The 16334-nt window shown below is 40.1% G+C and overlaps 1 protein-coding gene across 4 annotated transcripts in view; it reads left to right on the top strand.

The window, feature by feature from the left end:
- PTPRR (protein tyrosine phosphatase receptor type R) overlaps window positions 1-16334 on the top strand; it is a 105044-nt gene that overhangs the window by 28593 nt on the left and 60117 nt on the right. The window contains exons 2-4 of one of the 4 annotated variants that reach the window (XM_042816407.1): window positions 5720-5833; window positions 8222-8377; window positions 15103-15213. In XM_042816407.1, the coding sequence (XP_042672341.1) occupies window positions 5720-5833; window positions 8222-8377; window positions 15103-15213 (381 nt within the window). The other 3 variants (XM_042816410.1, XM_042816409.1, XM_042816411.1) reach the window with 3 other exon arrangements.

Raw genomic sequence — 16334 nt, 5'->3', positions numbered from 1 at the left:
AAAAAAAAAAAAAAAAAAAAAAAAAAAAAAAAAAAAAAAAAGTGAGTGAAACTGTGCAATGTCACATCTTGAAAGGCAGCATTCAAATAGACATCCTGAAGTAATTCAGTAATTCCTGAAGTAATCAGGACTGAAGCAATCTAAGTATCCCATTCCTACCACTTTTACTTGCATTTATATGGAACCAATTTAGAATTCTTTTTCTCATCACCCAAATGCTTTTTGGACAAGGACACTTAAATTTTTGCAGCCTACATTTGAAATCTGGGATTTTCATTTTTTTTTTTCCACATATTAGCATATTCTGCAGCCTTGCTGTCTCCTCATCAGAAACTGCTTGACTTACCCAACAGTGCATTACAGGTCAGGATGGAGACCTGGCAGAGCAAGAGAGAGATTTGTAGGGCATTTATCAATGCTCTCCACTGGTTCTTGTAAACTCAAACACATGCCTGCAATTCTTCCACTATTTCAGGTGATTTTCACTGTGCTTTTGTAGAATAGTGAAGACTCCCCCCCACAGTATTTCAGCAACTGCTCTTTAACCTTGAAAGTATTTAAATTTCTCAATATTTGTATTTGCATTGTGTTGCAGCAGAAATATATAATGTGTGAATGTTTCAGTAGGTCACTGCAGGCAGCTGCTAATACATAAGAAACATGAAAGTCCTTTAATCACCAAAAATGACTGATTTTATTCTTGGGACAATTTATACGAACTGCAGGTAAAATGCTTCTCAACAATTTTATCTTACCTTACAGCCATAACTCAGAATGTGACACGGATTTCATAAGCAGGTTTCTCCTCTTGGTGAAAATAGTGATAGAGGAAGAGTGGTAAATGGGAGAGAAGGAAAAGCCACATTGACCCCAGGTTTGGCTTAAGGCAGGGTGTCTTTGGGGCTTGTGTTGGCATTGTGCTTTGCTCTAGTTATGTGATGCTGGCCTGTGTAGAAGTTCACAGCATTTCACTGAATTACTAAGGTTGGAAAAGATCTCTAAGATCATCTAGTCTGACCATCAATCCATACTATCATACCACTAAACCATGTCCCTCAGTGCCACATCTCCCTGTGCAGGGACTCCACCTCCAGGGACAGTGACTCCACCACTGCCCTGTGCAGCCTGGGAGTTCCAATGCCTCACCACCCTCTCTGAGAAGAATTTTTTCCTAATATTCTACTTGAACCTCCCCCTGGCACAATTACCCTATCTTAAAGTCCTCATGATTACCTGCCCTTCCTCAACCTCTCTGTGCAGCACTCATCACCTCCTCCATGTACAAGCCACTGGAGCAGGACTGTCATTGCTGGAGAGGATGCTTTTTCTTCCCTACTCTTGACTCAAATGATTGCCATGAAACAACAGTTCTTTAAGAATTTCTTAGGATGTAAAATCATAGATTGGTTTAGGTTGAAAAACTTGCTGGTTTGTTTTTAAGCTTTCCTCATAAAAAGTATTCTGAAAGCATTAGTCTGCAGTTCCTTCCTTCCTGACTGTTGTTTATTCCTATGCTTTCAGATTTGCTGAAGATTTGAGAAAACTCCTGTAGTGGAGGGGTCAGGAGGATTTTAAACTGAAGTAGCCAATATGTGTAAAGGAATGGTGTCTTTAAAAGCTCATTGCAGAAACAACACCGCTGATGAGAAGGAAGAGATAAGAAAGGGAAGCATCTCTGAGCTTTTCTTGTAATAGTTGACAAAAATATTATTTTAGAATCTGAGTTACACTTTGGTCCCTTTCATGATATCTGTCTTTTTTCTGTTGACATCAAAAAGTCCCTGTAGTATCTTGGTTGTGGATGGTTGTTGGTGGTTTTTCTGTGCTGTATTGTCTTTTCTGAAATTCTCTTTCTAACCCCAGCCTTGACCTTAGCCCACCTAACCCTAACATTTTTATCCTGGCCCCCTTCAACCACCCATCTTCTCCTCCAGGGCTCTTTTCCACTACGAGCAGAAATCTCCTTCCTTTTCAGCTGCCTGTTTTTCTTGGATCAGATACACCTAGAAACTGTTGCTACAGTTGCAATATTCAGATCTGTAATTGCTGGGGGACCTGAGTGCTCTGGTGTACCTGCCTTTGGGCTCTGCAAGTCACTCCTGCCACCAGAGGCAGCAGACCCAGAAGTGTGAGCTCCTTGGGGAGTGGGCTGTAAGAGGTGGTAAACACTGCAGAGGAGCAGGGGTAAATGATTGGTGCTGTCTGACTGGGATGTACTGCCCTTGCTTCTCCAAAGCAAAAGGAGTAACTGGAGTACCACAGTAAGGCATGCCTTGTGTAGCTGTGCTAATACTTGATTTACTGCTATGCTTTTACTTTACAGCGGTTAATATCACATGTTATTGCAGGCAGTACTAGAATATCTAATGATTCTGTTTGTGCAGTTATAATCTGTAGGTAGTCAGGCAGGTTCCCAGTCTAGGAATGATTCTCTCCATGAAGGTTAGCTCTGTTTGTATATTGTGCAGGCATTGCTGCTTTTGCAATTCATCCAGTATCAGTTTTCTACCCTAATCCCATCTTTATGGACTGTGGTTAATATGGTATCAAGCTATGCCATCGGAATGGCACAATAACCTTGTTCCAGTTATTTTAGTCACTAAATTTGTGCTCAAAGAAAACATTATTAAAATGTTTTAGAAACATTTAACTGATGGGAATAGGTAAGACTTGAACTTTTTTCTTTTCTGTCCTCTTTTTCTTGTAACCTGAAATAAAAGTATATTCCTGCCTTGTTCCTGTCATTTTCCATTAGCATCCAAAGTTGGCCACAGGATGCTGAACTTGTGTCTCCAGTCTGGTCCATTCCTGCTCTGTTATTAAGACTCCAATACAAACAAGAGGATAAGAGCACAGCGCACTGATATGCTTCTTGCTGTAATGAAGGAGCTCACAGGGTCCCGTCTGGCATTTCTAGAAGCTGGTTTTCTCAGATTCAGTTAGAAATCCCATTCCCAAAGTAGCATATTCTGGATTACTAGGCTTCTTCCTGATTAAAAAGCGACAGATGCACTCCCTTGGGCTGCCTAATTTGGAAAAGGGCAGTCTGTGTTCTTCTTACCTACTTTTCACTGTCATTGCCAAGAAACTGAGCTTCACAGCAGCATCAGCAATTAAGAATTCCTTCAACATATAGCAAGGCAAGGCTCTTACAATAAAAAGATGTGAAGTTTTTTCCTTACCAGTTTACTACTTCTTGGATGTTGGTTTTTTATTGCTTTCATTTTGTTATTTTTTTATGAATGTTCACAATCTTTACTGTTGCATAGGGAGCATTTTGAGATGAGGCTTAAGGATAAATTTCTTCCCAACGCTGCAAGCTGCTGTGGAGCTGTGATGTTTGACTGGCAGCCTGCCCAGGTAGTGCTCACATGTGCCCATCCAAATGACTTATACTTAGTGTGTGGACAAACATTAGTTCTCCATGCAACCTTCAGCCATCCCACCATGTCACAGTGTGGCCAACCTCAGAAAATAAGATGTTCTGGGAAGTGTTTTGAAGGGGTCCTAAAATCGCCAGGTGAACTTCCTAAACAGGCTGAATTTGGAGCAATGGAGTGCTATGCTCTTCTGTCTTCCCTGAAGCACTAAGGATAATATGTATGTAGTTATACAGAGACATATAAACCGTGCAGTCTTTTATGGTTATTTGTTATAGGACATGGTGTACCAAATTCAGGCCAGGTAGAAGGAAATGGGATTCTCCTGAAGATAATGAAACTTCACAACATTTTATTGTCCCTGGATAAGATGGACTGTAATCCTAGTGTGTTAAATTTATTAGGCGGGTATTACCTTCTTACAGCTTTTTTTAACATCTTATCTTTTGTCTGAAGCTGGATATTTTTCTGGATGTTTCATTTCTGTGTCTTTGACAGTGAGCTCTTAATGTGCTATGTAGCAGCATCTCAGTTAATGGGATCTAATACCTATATATACTTAAGTGAATGTATTTGATTTTACTCTTTCTGGTTTTGTTCAGTAACAACAGGTAGCATCACCCCTGTAATTCAGGGTCATTGACTCAGACAAGAGGTTTCTCCCTCATTATTCCATCCTGGTGGACGTCTAAGGACTCTCACAGCAGCCCTCCTGCCTCAAGCAGCAGCTCCCTTTCTCGTTTATCCCAAATCTCTTGGGCTGTCAGCTTTTTATGTGGGCGCAGCTTCACTGCACCCCACAGCAGGAGCAGTGCTCAGGCCTGCTGAAGATCTGTCTCTACTCTCAGCACATTGCTCTGTTTCAGTGACAAAGCCCAAGTAGTTTTGTGGCCGCTCAAGATGTCTTATTCAGGAGGAAACAAGGAGACTGTTTTGAAAATGCAAAGGTAGGAAGGGTCATTGAAAGTGAGGACTGCTATAATTCTTCCAGTTAAATTAAAGCACGTGAGTATGCTGAGAGCAGATCTTACCTGATGTATCAAGACCTGACAACCCCTTTAGTGTAAAAAAGTGAAATAAAAGAGAATAAAATGAAAAACAATACCAATGCAAGGATCAAATTGATAGTAGAAGAGAAAAGCAAATTATTTCCAGTTTTACATTATAATTTATAATCACCCAAATAACAGCAGTCAAAATGCATTGTGGATTTTTTTGAGAAAACTGATATTTCTTTCTGTTCATAGCCACATTCATGATGTGGTGCCTGACCTATGGGTATTTAATTTTCTCTGATTAGAGTAACTGATTCCTCAACTCTGGTTAGGAAGGAAAAATCCTTGCTTGGCTCCTCAAAGCAGTAAACTGCCCTATGGCTTTAAGTAGAAAGTTAAAAATAAAAAATATTTTTCAGCTCAAGTCAGCTGGCTCAGTCAGAAACTGACAAGTTCCTGAGCCAGTACCCTGCCAGAAATGCTGTAGGTCACCTGAGACTATCCAGTATACTTCCTCTCCTCTCATCTCCACTGTGTATTGTCCACAAGCAGGACACAGAAACCAATAAAGGGTCCAAAGAGTGCCACATGGGAGTGTTGGCTACCACATGTCATATGCAGAGATATCTGGGTCTTCTGGGAAAAAGATCTGAAGCTTAATTATTTCCTGGGTAAAATTCCATCTACTTCACAGGAAGGATTTGAACCTGAGGAAATATTTAAATTTTATGATAGTTCTGACTCAGAAAATGTTTCATTGCCTTGATTCATCTCAGCTAAGGATTTATAGCCTGCTCTGCCTGAGATGATGAAGTTTGGGAAATTCAAGCAAGTGGAATGCTTTCATTTTGTTTGTTTGCTTTGTTTTATCTCAGAAATTGATAATCAAAATAAAAGGTGTGTAATTTCACTAGATATGATTGATTCTTTACCTGCAGGGAGAAACTCTTAAGAAAAATATTCAAAGCAAATCTTCATTGTGTAAATCCAACATCTCATTCTTTGTGGTGGATTGCTGCTCAATGCCTTTCATTTCCAATGCAGCAATTGTGTTACCTTGAGCACTGTGACTTGGCTGAGGAATTTAGCTGAAAACGTCTGGAATCTACTCTGAATGTTGTTGAGAAAAGGCAATACTTTGCTAGAAGCAGTGTTTAAGATGCTTACATTTTCCTTTAGATTTGTTTCATATTGCACCACAAGTAGATTACATTGATTTTCATTCTAGGGAAAAAAAACAAAAAACAAAAAACAAAAACAATTAGTGAGCATCCAAGAGATCAGGTATGTTTAGAACTTAATGTGTTGAGCAAGGAGTTCATTTGAACTGGTTTTGCTTTTCAGACACTGCAAATGGACATAACCAAGCTGAATATCACATTGCTTCGGATATTTCGCCAAGGAGTGGCTGCAGCACTGGGACTGTTACCTCAGCAAGTTCATATCAACAGACTCATTGTGAGTACCAAAAGGCCATGTACAGTAAAATTTACCCAATGATTTAGGATTCTCTTATTTATTATCCTGACATCATGGAGAACTTCAATGAAGTAAGACAGGAAAACACTTACTTTTCTGATAGATTTTCTTTTGTCCCAGAAGTGTCCTACAGAAAAATGGATCTCCATTACGAAATGACTTAAATTTCCTTTTGGAAGGAAACCATTCTCAGTAACAGTCTACACAAAATGAAGTCAGATAAATCTCTTTTGTCTCATTCATAAGCAGTTTTCTTAACCCTTAGTTTGCATTCCAGCGCATTTCTACATCACATCCACCAAAAGCCACTTTTGTTTCTCAGAGGTTGAATCTTGCTCAAAAAATACACATGCTTTTGCCTTCTGAAGGCATCCTCACAGTTTACCTTCAGACTGTCCATTAGTAAATTAAATGTTCCCTCACAATATCAACATTCATTACTTGCTACTTAGATACAGTAGCCTATACTCACTTAATGCTAACATATCATTTTTGTAGAAGAAATTTCCCTCCAACAGCGAAGATGTTTTAAAGACAATTTTCCCTGTCTGTTTTTTTGGTGGATGGTTAAGAGCATACATTCTTAATGCTGCTGTATTTTTTTAAGAGTTAAGCCATGATGCAGACAAAGAAAAACCAACATCATGTGTGTATTGCTAGCATTCAATTTATATTGCACTGGGAAAAAAAGTTATTCTACCTGCAAGTTAAGTATTAGGGAAGAAAGCTGACAGGTTCAGCAAGAAAGCATTGCCTGCTTTGATAGCTTGATAGGACTGTATACATCAGAAAAGGCTATAAAGCTTCTTCAAACAATGTATCTGGGAGAAAGGATCACACAAGACGTACAGCAGAGAAAATGAACAGGAATGTAGCACAGTTCTTTTCCTGTTTGCCAGGATGCCACTCATTCCTGACAAGTGAGCTGATTCTCCTTTGTCCCTTGTATTAACTCAAATGACAGATATTCAGAGAAAAACAAAACTAAATAAGGAATGTTGCAGTTTGAGGGGCGTTTCAACACACCCAATCCCTCAGTTGCCTTCTTGCTCTGCTCTGTGGAAATTATCTAACCAAGCAGAAGGAAAATGCTGTTCATTTTCCTGCTGGTTTTTCACTTTCTCTTCTTGATTGATCTAAGGGAAGAGGTAAAAGTATTTTGAACCTGCACAGAGCTCAGAATACATTAATTAATTAGTCTTCTCAACATCTGTGAAATGCTGCTATGAGTTACTGTCTTTTATTGATGTAGGAAGAACACAAGAGCCACGTTTGCTCTTAAAATCACAGGCAGAAAGTAAAAATTCACAGGTGATAAAATTACAGCTTAGGAGGCACTATTCTTGCTTCATATTCTTCTACCATGAGCTAGATCTTTTCATGCAGAGTTCTGGCACGTCAAAATTCATCTCATCTTACTCAGTCGAGTTTGAGCTGCTGATGTAGGTTTCCTCCAAAGGCACTGTGGAGAAGGGTGATTAAAGAATCATTGAGTGCCTGGTTATTTTAGGATGGATTCAGTCATTCACGAGAGAAGCCAGTCTGTCTGTACTGGCTTTGGAGGTGATTTAGATGACTAAAGTGAGGTAAGCTCTTAAGTTGGGTTCACACATCCTTTGTGGACATCAACACTGGTCTCAGACGATCACAGCCAAGCAGATGAACTCTCTGGCAATCTTTTCTTTTGATGCTCTGCTGCAGTCATCATCGCTGACATCTCTAGCACAGCACCATTTGCACTACCAGAACTGCAACAACAAAATTAGGGCAGGAATTAATGGAAGGGAGAAGCTGGTGTGCTCAGCTTACTTTTTAAGCATCCTTTCATTTCACTGTGCTCTCTTAGGGAGTTACACTGCAGTCTACTAAAAATACATTGTAGTTTGTTATAGTGTTGCTCACATGTGGACATGGAATTAGAACACAGTGCCATGGCATTATACTAAGCATTCCTGTTTAAGGTCCGGCACCCAAAACAGGACTGCCTTTCAGTTGGGATCAGAACCATCAATTAAAATACTTCCAGAGTCTTTGCCCTTGTCCCCATCCATGGCTCCTTCCCATGTTTTGTTGACCTCTCTTATTCAGTGGTTCTAAGGCCTTGTCAACAGTAAATAAGACAAAGCACATCTGATGACATATAGAATTTGCATTTTCCTGCACAGTCAACTGGAGTTTAAGGAGCCAGGGAATGTGTGTGCTCTCCTCACAGAGCGAGTTGCAGTCTTTCTGTTCTGTGCTTTCATTTCTGGAGATACAGTTAAAATCTGTAGGCAGAAGAGATTATCTAGTCTCAGACCCTTCCTATGATTCTCCTTTTTATTATTTTTATTATACTAATGATTATTATCATTATTATTTTTCTAGGGCAAGAAGAACTGCGTGGAACTGTTTGTGTCTCCCTTGAACAGAAAGCCAGGAATTTCTGATGCGCTCCCATCTGAAGAAGTTCTGCGTTCACTTAATATCAACATTTTGCATCAGAGTTTATCACAGTTTGGAATAACGGAGGTCTCCCCTGAGGTTGGTTATCACGTGTCTGACCTGTAGTTTGTTACAAATTTGGCAGATCTTAGAGCCACAGTAGTTCTTAGGCCGAGGTTCTCATGAATGAGGCTGAGAATGCATCAGTTAAGATGGCATTACTGCCGTACAGGAATTACACAGCTAGCCCTGCTAAGTTACTTTAAAATAGCTTTTTAAGGCTCTTCAAGCATTAGAATCTAGGTCCAGAAAAAGTAAAAGTTCTGATGAACTGTTTCTCTCTACAACTAAGAGTTATATTTGCAGAGTATTCCTCTGGGGAGAAATAACTGCATGTGTCATTACAGGTTAGGGAATGACCTGCTAGAGAGGAGCTCGCTGGACAAGGACTTAGGGGTCCTGCTGAACAACAGCTTGGCTATGAGCCAGCACCGTGCCCTTGTGGCCGAGAAGGCCAATGGTATCCTGGGGAGCGTTAAAAAGAGTGGGGCCAGCAGGTCAAAGGAGGTTATCCTCCCCCTCTACTCTGCCCTCGTGAAGCCACATTTAGACTACTGCATCCAGTTCTGGACTCCCCAATTCAAAAAAGATAGGGATCTCCTAGAAGAAATCCAGTGGAGGGCCACAGAAATCTCCCCTGTGAGTAAAGGCTATTCAGCCTGGGGAAAAGAAAGGGCAAAGGAAAAGAAAGGGTGTTTATAAATATCTAAAGGGAGGTGGGAGACAAATGGATGCTCTTCTTGGTGTTGTGTGTGATAGGTCAAGGAGTAATGGCCTAAAACTTGAGAATAGGAAGTTCCATACTAACATGAAGAAGAAATTCTGTATGGTAAGGGTGACAGAGCACTGGAACAGGTTGCCAAGAACGGTTGTGGAATCTCCTTCTATGGAGATATTCAAGACCTGGCTGAATGCCTATCTGTGCAACCTATTGTAGGGTACCTGCTTTATCAGGGGAGTTAGATTTGATGATCTCTTGAGGTCCCTTCCAAACCCTGTGATTCTGTGAGCTCGTGTTTTTCTGAATCTAAACCTATACTTGAGCCGGTGCTCAGCTGTTATATTCACCTGTTTTTCTGCTGATTGGAAATGATTGTGCTCATTTTAGGGGTTCTAACCATGTTTAAGAATCTAGATGTTTTCAGTATAAAAAGACAACATAAAACCAGTGTCAGTTCAGTACAATTTTGCATGACCTATAGCAATCTGCCACTATGAAAATGCGACAATTCACAGGTTTTAGCTGTTCTAATGAAATAAACACAGCCAAGTGATGTTGTCCAAAAGTCAAATCAGGTCTTTTTATTGCCCACTTGCAACCTATACTAGGCTCACTTTAGGTTACAATATCCTTTACTACTGAAACATACGACAGTGACGGTTGTGATAAATGCAATTATCAGTTCCAAGTGCTTAAGTTACAAATAACACTTCAGGTAGATGTGGGAGAAGAACATACATGAATAATAGATGAATGGAGAAATGTCATCGAGTTATGAAAAGATACTGGGGAAAAAACAGTGCTGAAATCAAAATCCCATCTGTGTTAGACAGTAGTCTGGGCTGCTCAGGTATTTGCAATTTATCTCTGAAAGAAAGTGTAGAAAACCAGAGATTATCTTATAGAAAAGAATGATTAGAATGAAAATTGTGCAGACTCTACCTCCTTCTCTCTTTCTAATACTGCTGGAGAAACAAAAGATCATTTTGATATTTCAGTTGCATGCAGATTATACAGATTATACTAAAACCCTGTTCCTGCAAAAATCTTGCAGTTTTATGCTGTTATTTACACTATTATTCCTTTTCAATCTTGATAATCTGTTTGCATGTGTAAGACTCAACAGAGAGCAGCAGCTTAAAGGCAACTAATCAACTATCAACTACTCAGCTCAACTACTGACCATTTATTTTTCACTCAGCTATCAGCCCAAACTAAATCGTGAGTAAATGAATCATATCTTCCATTAACATTTCTGAATTCTTCCCAACCAGTATTACGTATATATTAGCAGAAAGGAAGGATTTGTACAGAAAGGAAACATGATCTCCTCTTTCTAGATGGCGGCTTGGAGGTGTTAAAACTGGAATTCTTCTCCAATATTAGTTGCCTTTTTCATTATTAGCTACGTAAGATTTGAAAGGCTACTAGCTCTCTCTGCAGTAACCAGAATTGAAAAGATAACTTCAGCAGGCAACTCAGCCCATCTCAGAGGTACCTCTCTTGAGTTTGCCTGGTTGTCACTTTCTAACCGAGCTTAGTACTAGAACTCCTAGTTGCACTGAGCCAGTGATGGTGGAAAGAAGAAACTTTACTAAGATGTGGTAGGAAAACTGGGGTGGAGAACTAAAGGTCTTTCCTAAAGTCTCAGCTCATGGTGATACCATGAATAGCAAAATTCTCAGTGGATGTAGGTATCTGGAACTGTGTTTCCATTTGTTCTGGTAGTAATTAGCAAATTCACATCTACTGATGCATTAATCACTGATGGATTTATTTTCAATTACATCACTTTTCTCAAAATTGATATCATAGTTTCTTTTAATGCAGCTGTTGGAAGAGCAGATTTCCTGTATGTTTTTGCTGTAGGAACCACTTGGAGTCCTTTGCTGCCTGCTGTAGAATGGAAAAGTGTACCTGTGGGAACATGAACGTTTAGTACAGTCGAGTCATTGCCATTTCAGGGATCCAAGCCAATAGATTTTTTCATATGTCCTTTCTTTTCCAATGGCCAATTGTAGTTGTGGCATTTGTTCTTTTATTATGGTCTAAAAGTTTGTGTCTGAAGTGGAATTTAGGACTGTATTCTGATCTGTGGTGTCATAAGGCAGTGAACAGACTTCCCAAAAACAAGTAGCTGTTGAAGTGGTGCTTCTTGATGGGACTAAATTCAATCACCTATGCAGTCTATGCCATTACATTCTGAGAATCCCAATGCCTGGTGAGAGAATAAAAAGAAAATACTAATGAATTTCAGAGATTAGTAGAATAGAAGAGGACTTTGAAGTAGTTTTGGATAAAGGAATATCTGAAGTTATGGTCAGTAAAGTAAGTTTTACTGTGTTATCTGAGATAAACAAACTGTTAGCTGGGAGAAATCTCCGTGAAAGAGTATATTCCAAAATCATGCAATCCCAAAATGTACAATTACAGCAGCCTTGCATAAGCTTCTATTGTTTGCCTTTGAAGTGTGTGATATTAACTTCTGCTAGAGAAGAAATCAAAGGAAGCAGTCGTGCACTTAAAGCGTTACAGAAGCCATAAGTCAGTGAGCTGACTGGCACACAAAGGAGAGCCCTGCAGGCTGACAGCTTTTCCATGAAATCACAACACTTCATCACACACACATGTAAGGGCTGGATGCCAGAATGGAGAGAATCATCATGAAACTGAAAGGTGACCTTGGCAGTAGCTTAGCACAGCATAGTTAGAGTGTTTGAGGAAGCTTTGTCATAGGGGATGTTAAGAGTTCAATTAGGTCACTGCTGTTCCTGCATAGTTTCTCTGTGGGGAAGTGATTTTTCGGCAGTCTTTCCTAAATATTCTTTTGCTAACACAGTTAGAATAGCAGAAAAATCAAAGCAACCCAGTATGAACTTCAGTGAACTCTTTATGATCCTAAATTTGATCCCCAGCTCTATGGAAGCTTTCCTCTGAGGTCTGAACTGTGATGTGCCATGTTTTCATTAGTGTTTCGGCCTAAGGAAGTAGTTGAGGTTAAATGATACAAGTTAAGCATTCACCTTTTTTTCCAGAGAAGGATTAACTTTCTTGGCAGCTCCTGAAATCTTGACAGGATCTTTCAGTTCCTGATTTTACAGTGCTTGCTTCAGGTTGGTGTCTCCCTTGCTGGCTGCCCATTTCACTTGTTTGTAAAAATAACCTGCTAGGTTTCTGTAGCAAGACCAGAAGGGTGAGTAGATATATAATGTTAGGGGTTTTTAAGTCCATAAAAAGTATTTTTTTTTAAACACACATTTTTCCACTTTAGAGCAAAACAGTCACCTGTGCAGGTACTTTTCAGTGAGGTTGACAATAGCATGGGACTCTGTAGAATACAAAATGTGATTTTTTTCCCATCTTAAATGATGTTGAATTAAAACTATTTATATGAACCAGGCTAATTTTGCCTAAATCACTCACCTGACTGAGGAGACTGCTTACAGAATGGAGTCAGGTACTAAGGATGATGGGCATGATAATGAACATTGTGTCCACCCTCCCTGTGGCCAGGCTTGTTCTGGGACCTGTGCCACAGGTGCTCCCTGGCCAGCCCCATGCTCTTGTACTCCTCACACCTTTACTAGTTGTGCCTTTTTGCTGCTCAGCTTGAGCTTTTCTTCCTATCTTCTCTTTTGCTTTTTTCTCAGCATTTGGTTGTCCTGTGAGCTGGTTTCCTGGGTGTTAGCAATTTGCAGTGCGTGTCGCAACTGCTGTCTTTCTTATCAGATCTCTCAGACCCAAGAGCAAAGTTCTGACTTAGCAGTGCTAACATTTCAGAGAGCAATTTCTTATCATGGAAGTGAAACGACTCAGTTGTTGGAGGTCACAGCCTCTTCTGTCACTGGGGAGCAGCTGAAGGAAGGATTCTGCTGTCCTGAATACTGCTCAGTTAGACCAGGGGGAGAGATTTCCTTCCTTGGGTGAAGGGACTGCTTTGTTGTTTCAAAGTGGTGTGCTGGACCTGTGAAAGCCATAGCATACTTGTGTTTCACTCTTTTTTTTTTTTTTTTTTTTTTTTTTTTTTTCCCAGCATTTGTTGATATTCTTTGAGATTTACTTTTCAAAAGACAAATCTGGGAAAAGCATATACTGAATACATGTACCAGTAGACAGACATTATAGAGGTAATTCATTTAGTTTCAGTTAAGTACATTAAATAAAATATAAATACACTAAAAAGTTCAGTAACACTAATGAATTTTGGTTAATTGAAATCTTTTAGCCTTTACAGGTCTATTTCTGTACTTCAGCAGGTAAAGGATTTCCATGCTGGTCCCCAGTGAGGTGACTTTCAAGGAAAACTCTTACTTATTATGCTGAAAGCAGCCAAGTTCTGGTTATACATATGCATTTTTATTTTTAGCAAGCAATTCTCTGTGAATTTACCATGCTGTATGACACTTCTCTGTGCACTTGCATCTCGTGATAGTGTGATCTGTGAATTATCTTGCATTAGCATTGTCTTGCCTGTTTTTAGAGCAGGGAGACCAAAAACTGCACTGAAAGGAGAATGTGCAGCATTCAGCCTGGTATTTGTTTGCCTTCCCTCTCCCCTAGGACATGCTATCCTCCTCCACAGCAGTCCTTACTAGATGAGTTTGGTTGCATCAGGGCTCTCCAACTTTGGGTGACTTGTGGACACAGGGAGCCTGTTTGATATGATGATGTCCAAATGAGTGAACAATCTGCCCTAAGTCCTGGGGGGTCCCTGCAGTAGTGCAGGTCCAGCAAACAGTCACTCATCCCTGAACAAATTCTTTCCTGTGTGGAAACAGGGCAACTCTCAGCCCCAGCACAGTGTCCCTGGGAGGAAGGAAGGCTAGCGGTGGCATGAGAAGGCAGCTCATTCGTTAACAAGAACTGTAATTAAAGCCATTAGCGGATTTCAAGGCCAGGTTGAGTGGGGCCATGGGCAGCCTAATCCAGTGGGTGGCAGCTCTCCCACAGCAGGGTATTGGAGCTTGGTAATCTTTAAAGTCCCTTCCAACACAAGCCATTCTATGAATTTCAGTGAAGGGAAAAGACAGAGATCTTGAACGTGCCAAGTGGAAACAGAACTTAAGATATGTGTTCTTCCCTCAGTACTGTACTGAATGTGCAGTTAAAGAAGTGGAAAGAAAATGAACGGTGGTGAGGAGAGCAATGTCTTCTTATCTTCTGTCAAGGATCCAAGCAGCAGAAGGTTCCAGTTATTTACAAGAAAGTATGCTCTCTTGCAAGAACATGTTGCAGTTAGGCTGGAGTGTATGTACCCTGTTTCTGCTACCATATATATTTAGAAATGTAGTGAAATTCTGATTCTCTAACAGTTCACCTCACTCTACAGTAAAGCCAAAAATATATGCTTTTGCAATTATGATTGTTTCATAACCTCTATGAGTTTCCCAGGAGTTCTGCAAATTTGAGTGTGCACAGAAGTGTAGGATCAGCAGGAACCCAGAGATAACAAGATTACTGGAAGCACATTCAGAATTACTGCTAGTAGAATTCTGAAAGTACTTTCAGCGTAATGGGAGTTTTGCTGTGCATGTAACATCCATGCAGGTGTCAGTTGTAAAGGTGGCAGCAGCAGGGCACCTGGGTTCCTGGGCAAGCAGCGAGTCACCTCTGCCACTGTGTAAAGTGCAAACAGGTCAGAGGCTGGCATGTGGGCGGTGGGGCAGGAGATAAGCAGTGGGAGAAAAGGGCAGCATGAGTTGTTACTCAGCCCACGCCAAAGCGCTGCCCTTTCCCCTGGTCAGCCAGGTAGTTTCCAAGGAAGAGCACCAGCTTCATTTGCTTAAGCTTCAAAGCAAGGCTTTGCTGGTGTGGGAGTAGCAGTCACAGAGGAGATCTCAGGTCATCTGACGTGGCACCAGGGCCACAAACAGGCAGGGTGCTGAGCTGGGGAAGAGGCTCAGAGTGTCATTGGCTTGGGAACGTGAATTGTGGCTGCTGGAGATGGGGTTTGGTGCCTGATGAGTGCTATTTCATCTGCCTGTGCTACTGCATAATTTTTTTTTTTTCTCTCTTCCTCTTTCTTTTTTACTTCTTAAAAAAGAAAAATGTTTTGCAAGGCCAGCGGGAAGCAGACAAAATCTGGAGCAAAGAAGGATTTTACGCAGTTGTCATATTTCTCAGCATCTTTGTCATTCTAGTAACTTGTTTAATGGTAAGTTTTACTTTTTTACCTTTTTTTTCTTTTTTTTTCTTTTTGCTGTTCTTTGCTTCATACTTTTCTCAATGTGAAGGATAGGGTCACATTCTTTATATGAGACATGTTTCTTCAGAGCTGTTAAAAACTAAGCTCTCATCACGCTGTGAAGCCAAAGTTTGAAGAAATACATTTCTTGAAATGTTTTTAGTCCAGCTGCAGAATATATGTAGAAGAAAGTTGAAGAAGTAAATCACAGTCTCTAAGCCTGCAGAGTAACTCTGGAGTGATGTGAATGATGACTTCTTAGCCTTCTTACTAAGGTCCCAGATCATTGAAGCTGTGTTAGCCTACTGTTACAGTTAATGGATAAAAAAAAAAAATAGCCAGGATCATAAGCTACTGGTAATCATTTGTTAGAAAGAGAGGAAGTGCATGTCTATGCTCCTATATTGAATATACATGTTCTAAACTGAAGTGATAGATAAGTACACAAAGTAATGATAGTGTTCTTGAACAACGTAGACACTTCACTGTGAGTTCAGTGGCCGTGTTTCTGGTTACAGTGCTGAATGTGAGGTGTGCAAAGCTCATGCAGACCAGGAACAAAGCTTGACTACCATCCACCTTCCCATGGCATTCTGCATTTCTCCTGTGTTACATTTCACACACTGCATGTCTCCCATGGTGCATAAACATATGAGTTTACTGAATCCTGTGAAAATTCTCATCATTTATGAATTCATAGTACGTTGGAGTCTTTTCAGTTCTCTTGCTTGCAAACACATTTAATGTTTAATTTAATCTAGGCAGATTTCCCACTCATAACCTTAGGATGGAAAGAACATTTTGTCTGAAGATTTAAATGTTCAAATTTATAACAAAATCTTATTCAAACTTACAGTCTCTCAAGAAAATTATTCTTTTTCACAACTCCTACTTCCCAGTCATTTCATTTCTATGCCATCTCACTCCAAGATAGCGAGGTAACTCTAGAAGTAAGTACTTTTACTTCAGATTTTTACTTCGGAGAAACAGAATGCAAAATGCAAAAGGTCCAAAAGCAGAAAGCTTAGCTGTGTGTGCCAGTGACTTGGAAGCATCCTTTAAAGTATGGGGTAGGAAGGAATACATTAGTT

This window comes from Centrocercus urophasianus, unplaced genomic scaffold, assembly GCF_019232065.1.
Source record: "Centrocercus urophasianus isolate 14NV4802_14NV808 unplaced genomic scaffold, USGS_Curo_1.0 seq_15, whole genome shotgun sequence".
NCBI lineage: Eukaryota > Metazoa > Chordata > Aves > Galliformes > Phasianidae > Centrocercus > Centrocercus urophasianus.
The sequence above is the reverse complement of the archived record's forward strand: the minus strand, read 5'-3'. Positions and strand labels throughout refer to the sequence as shown.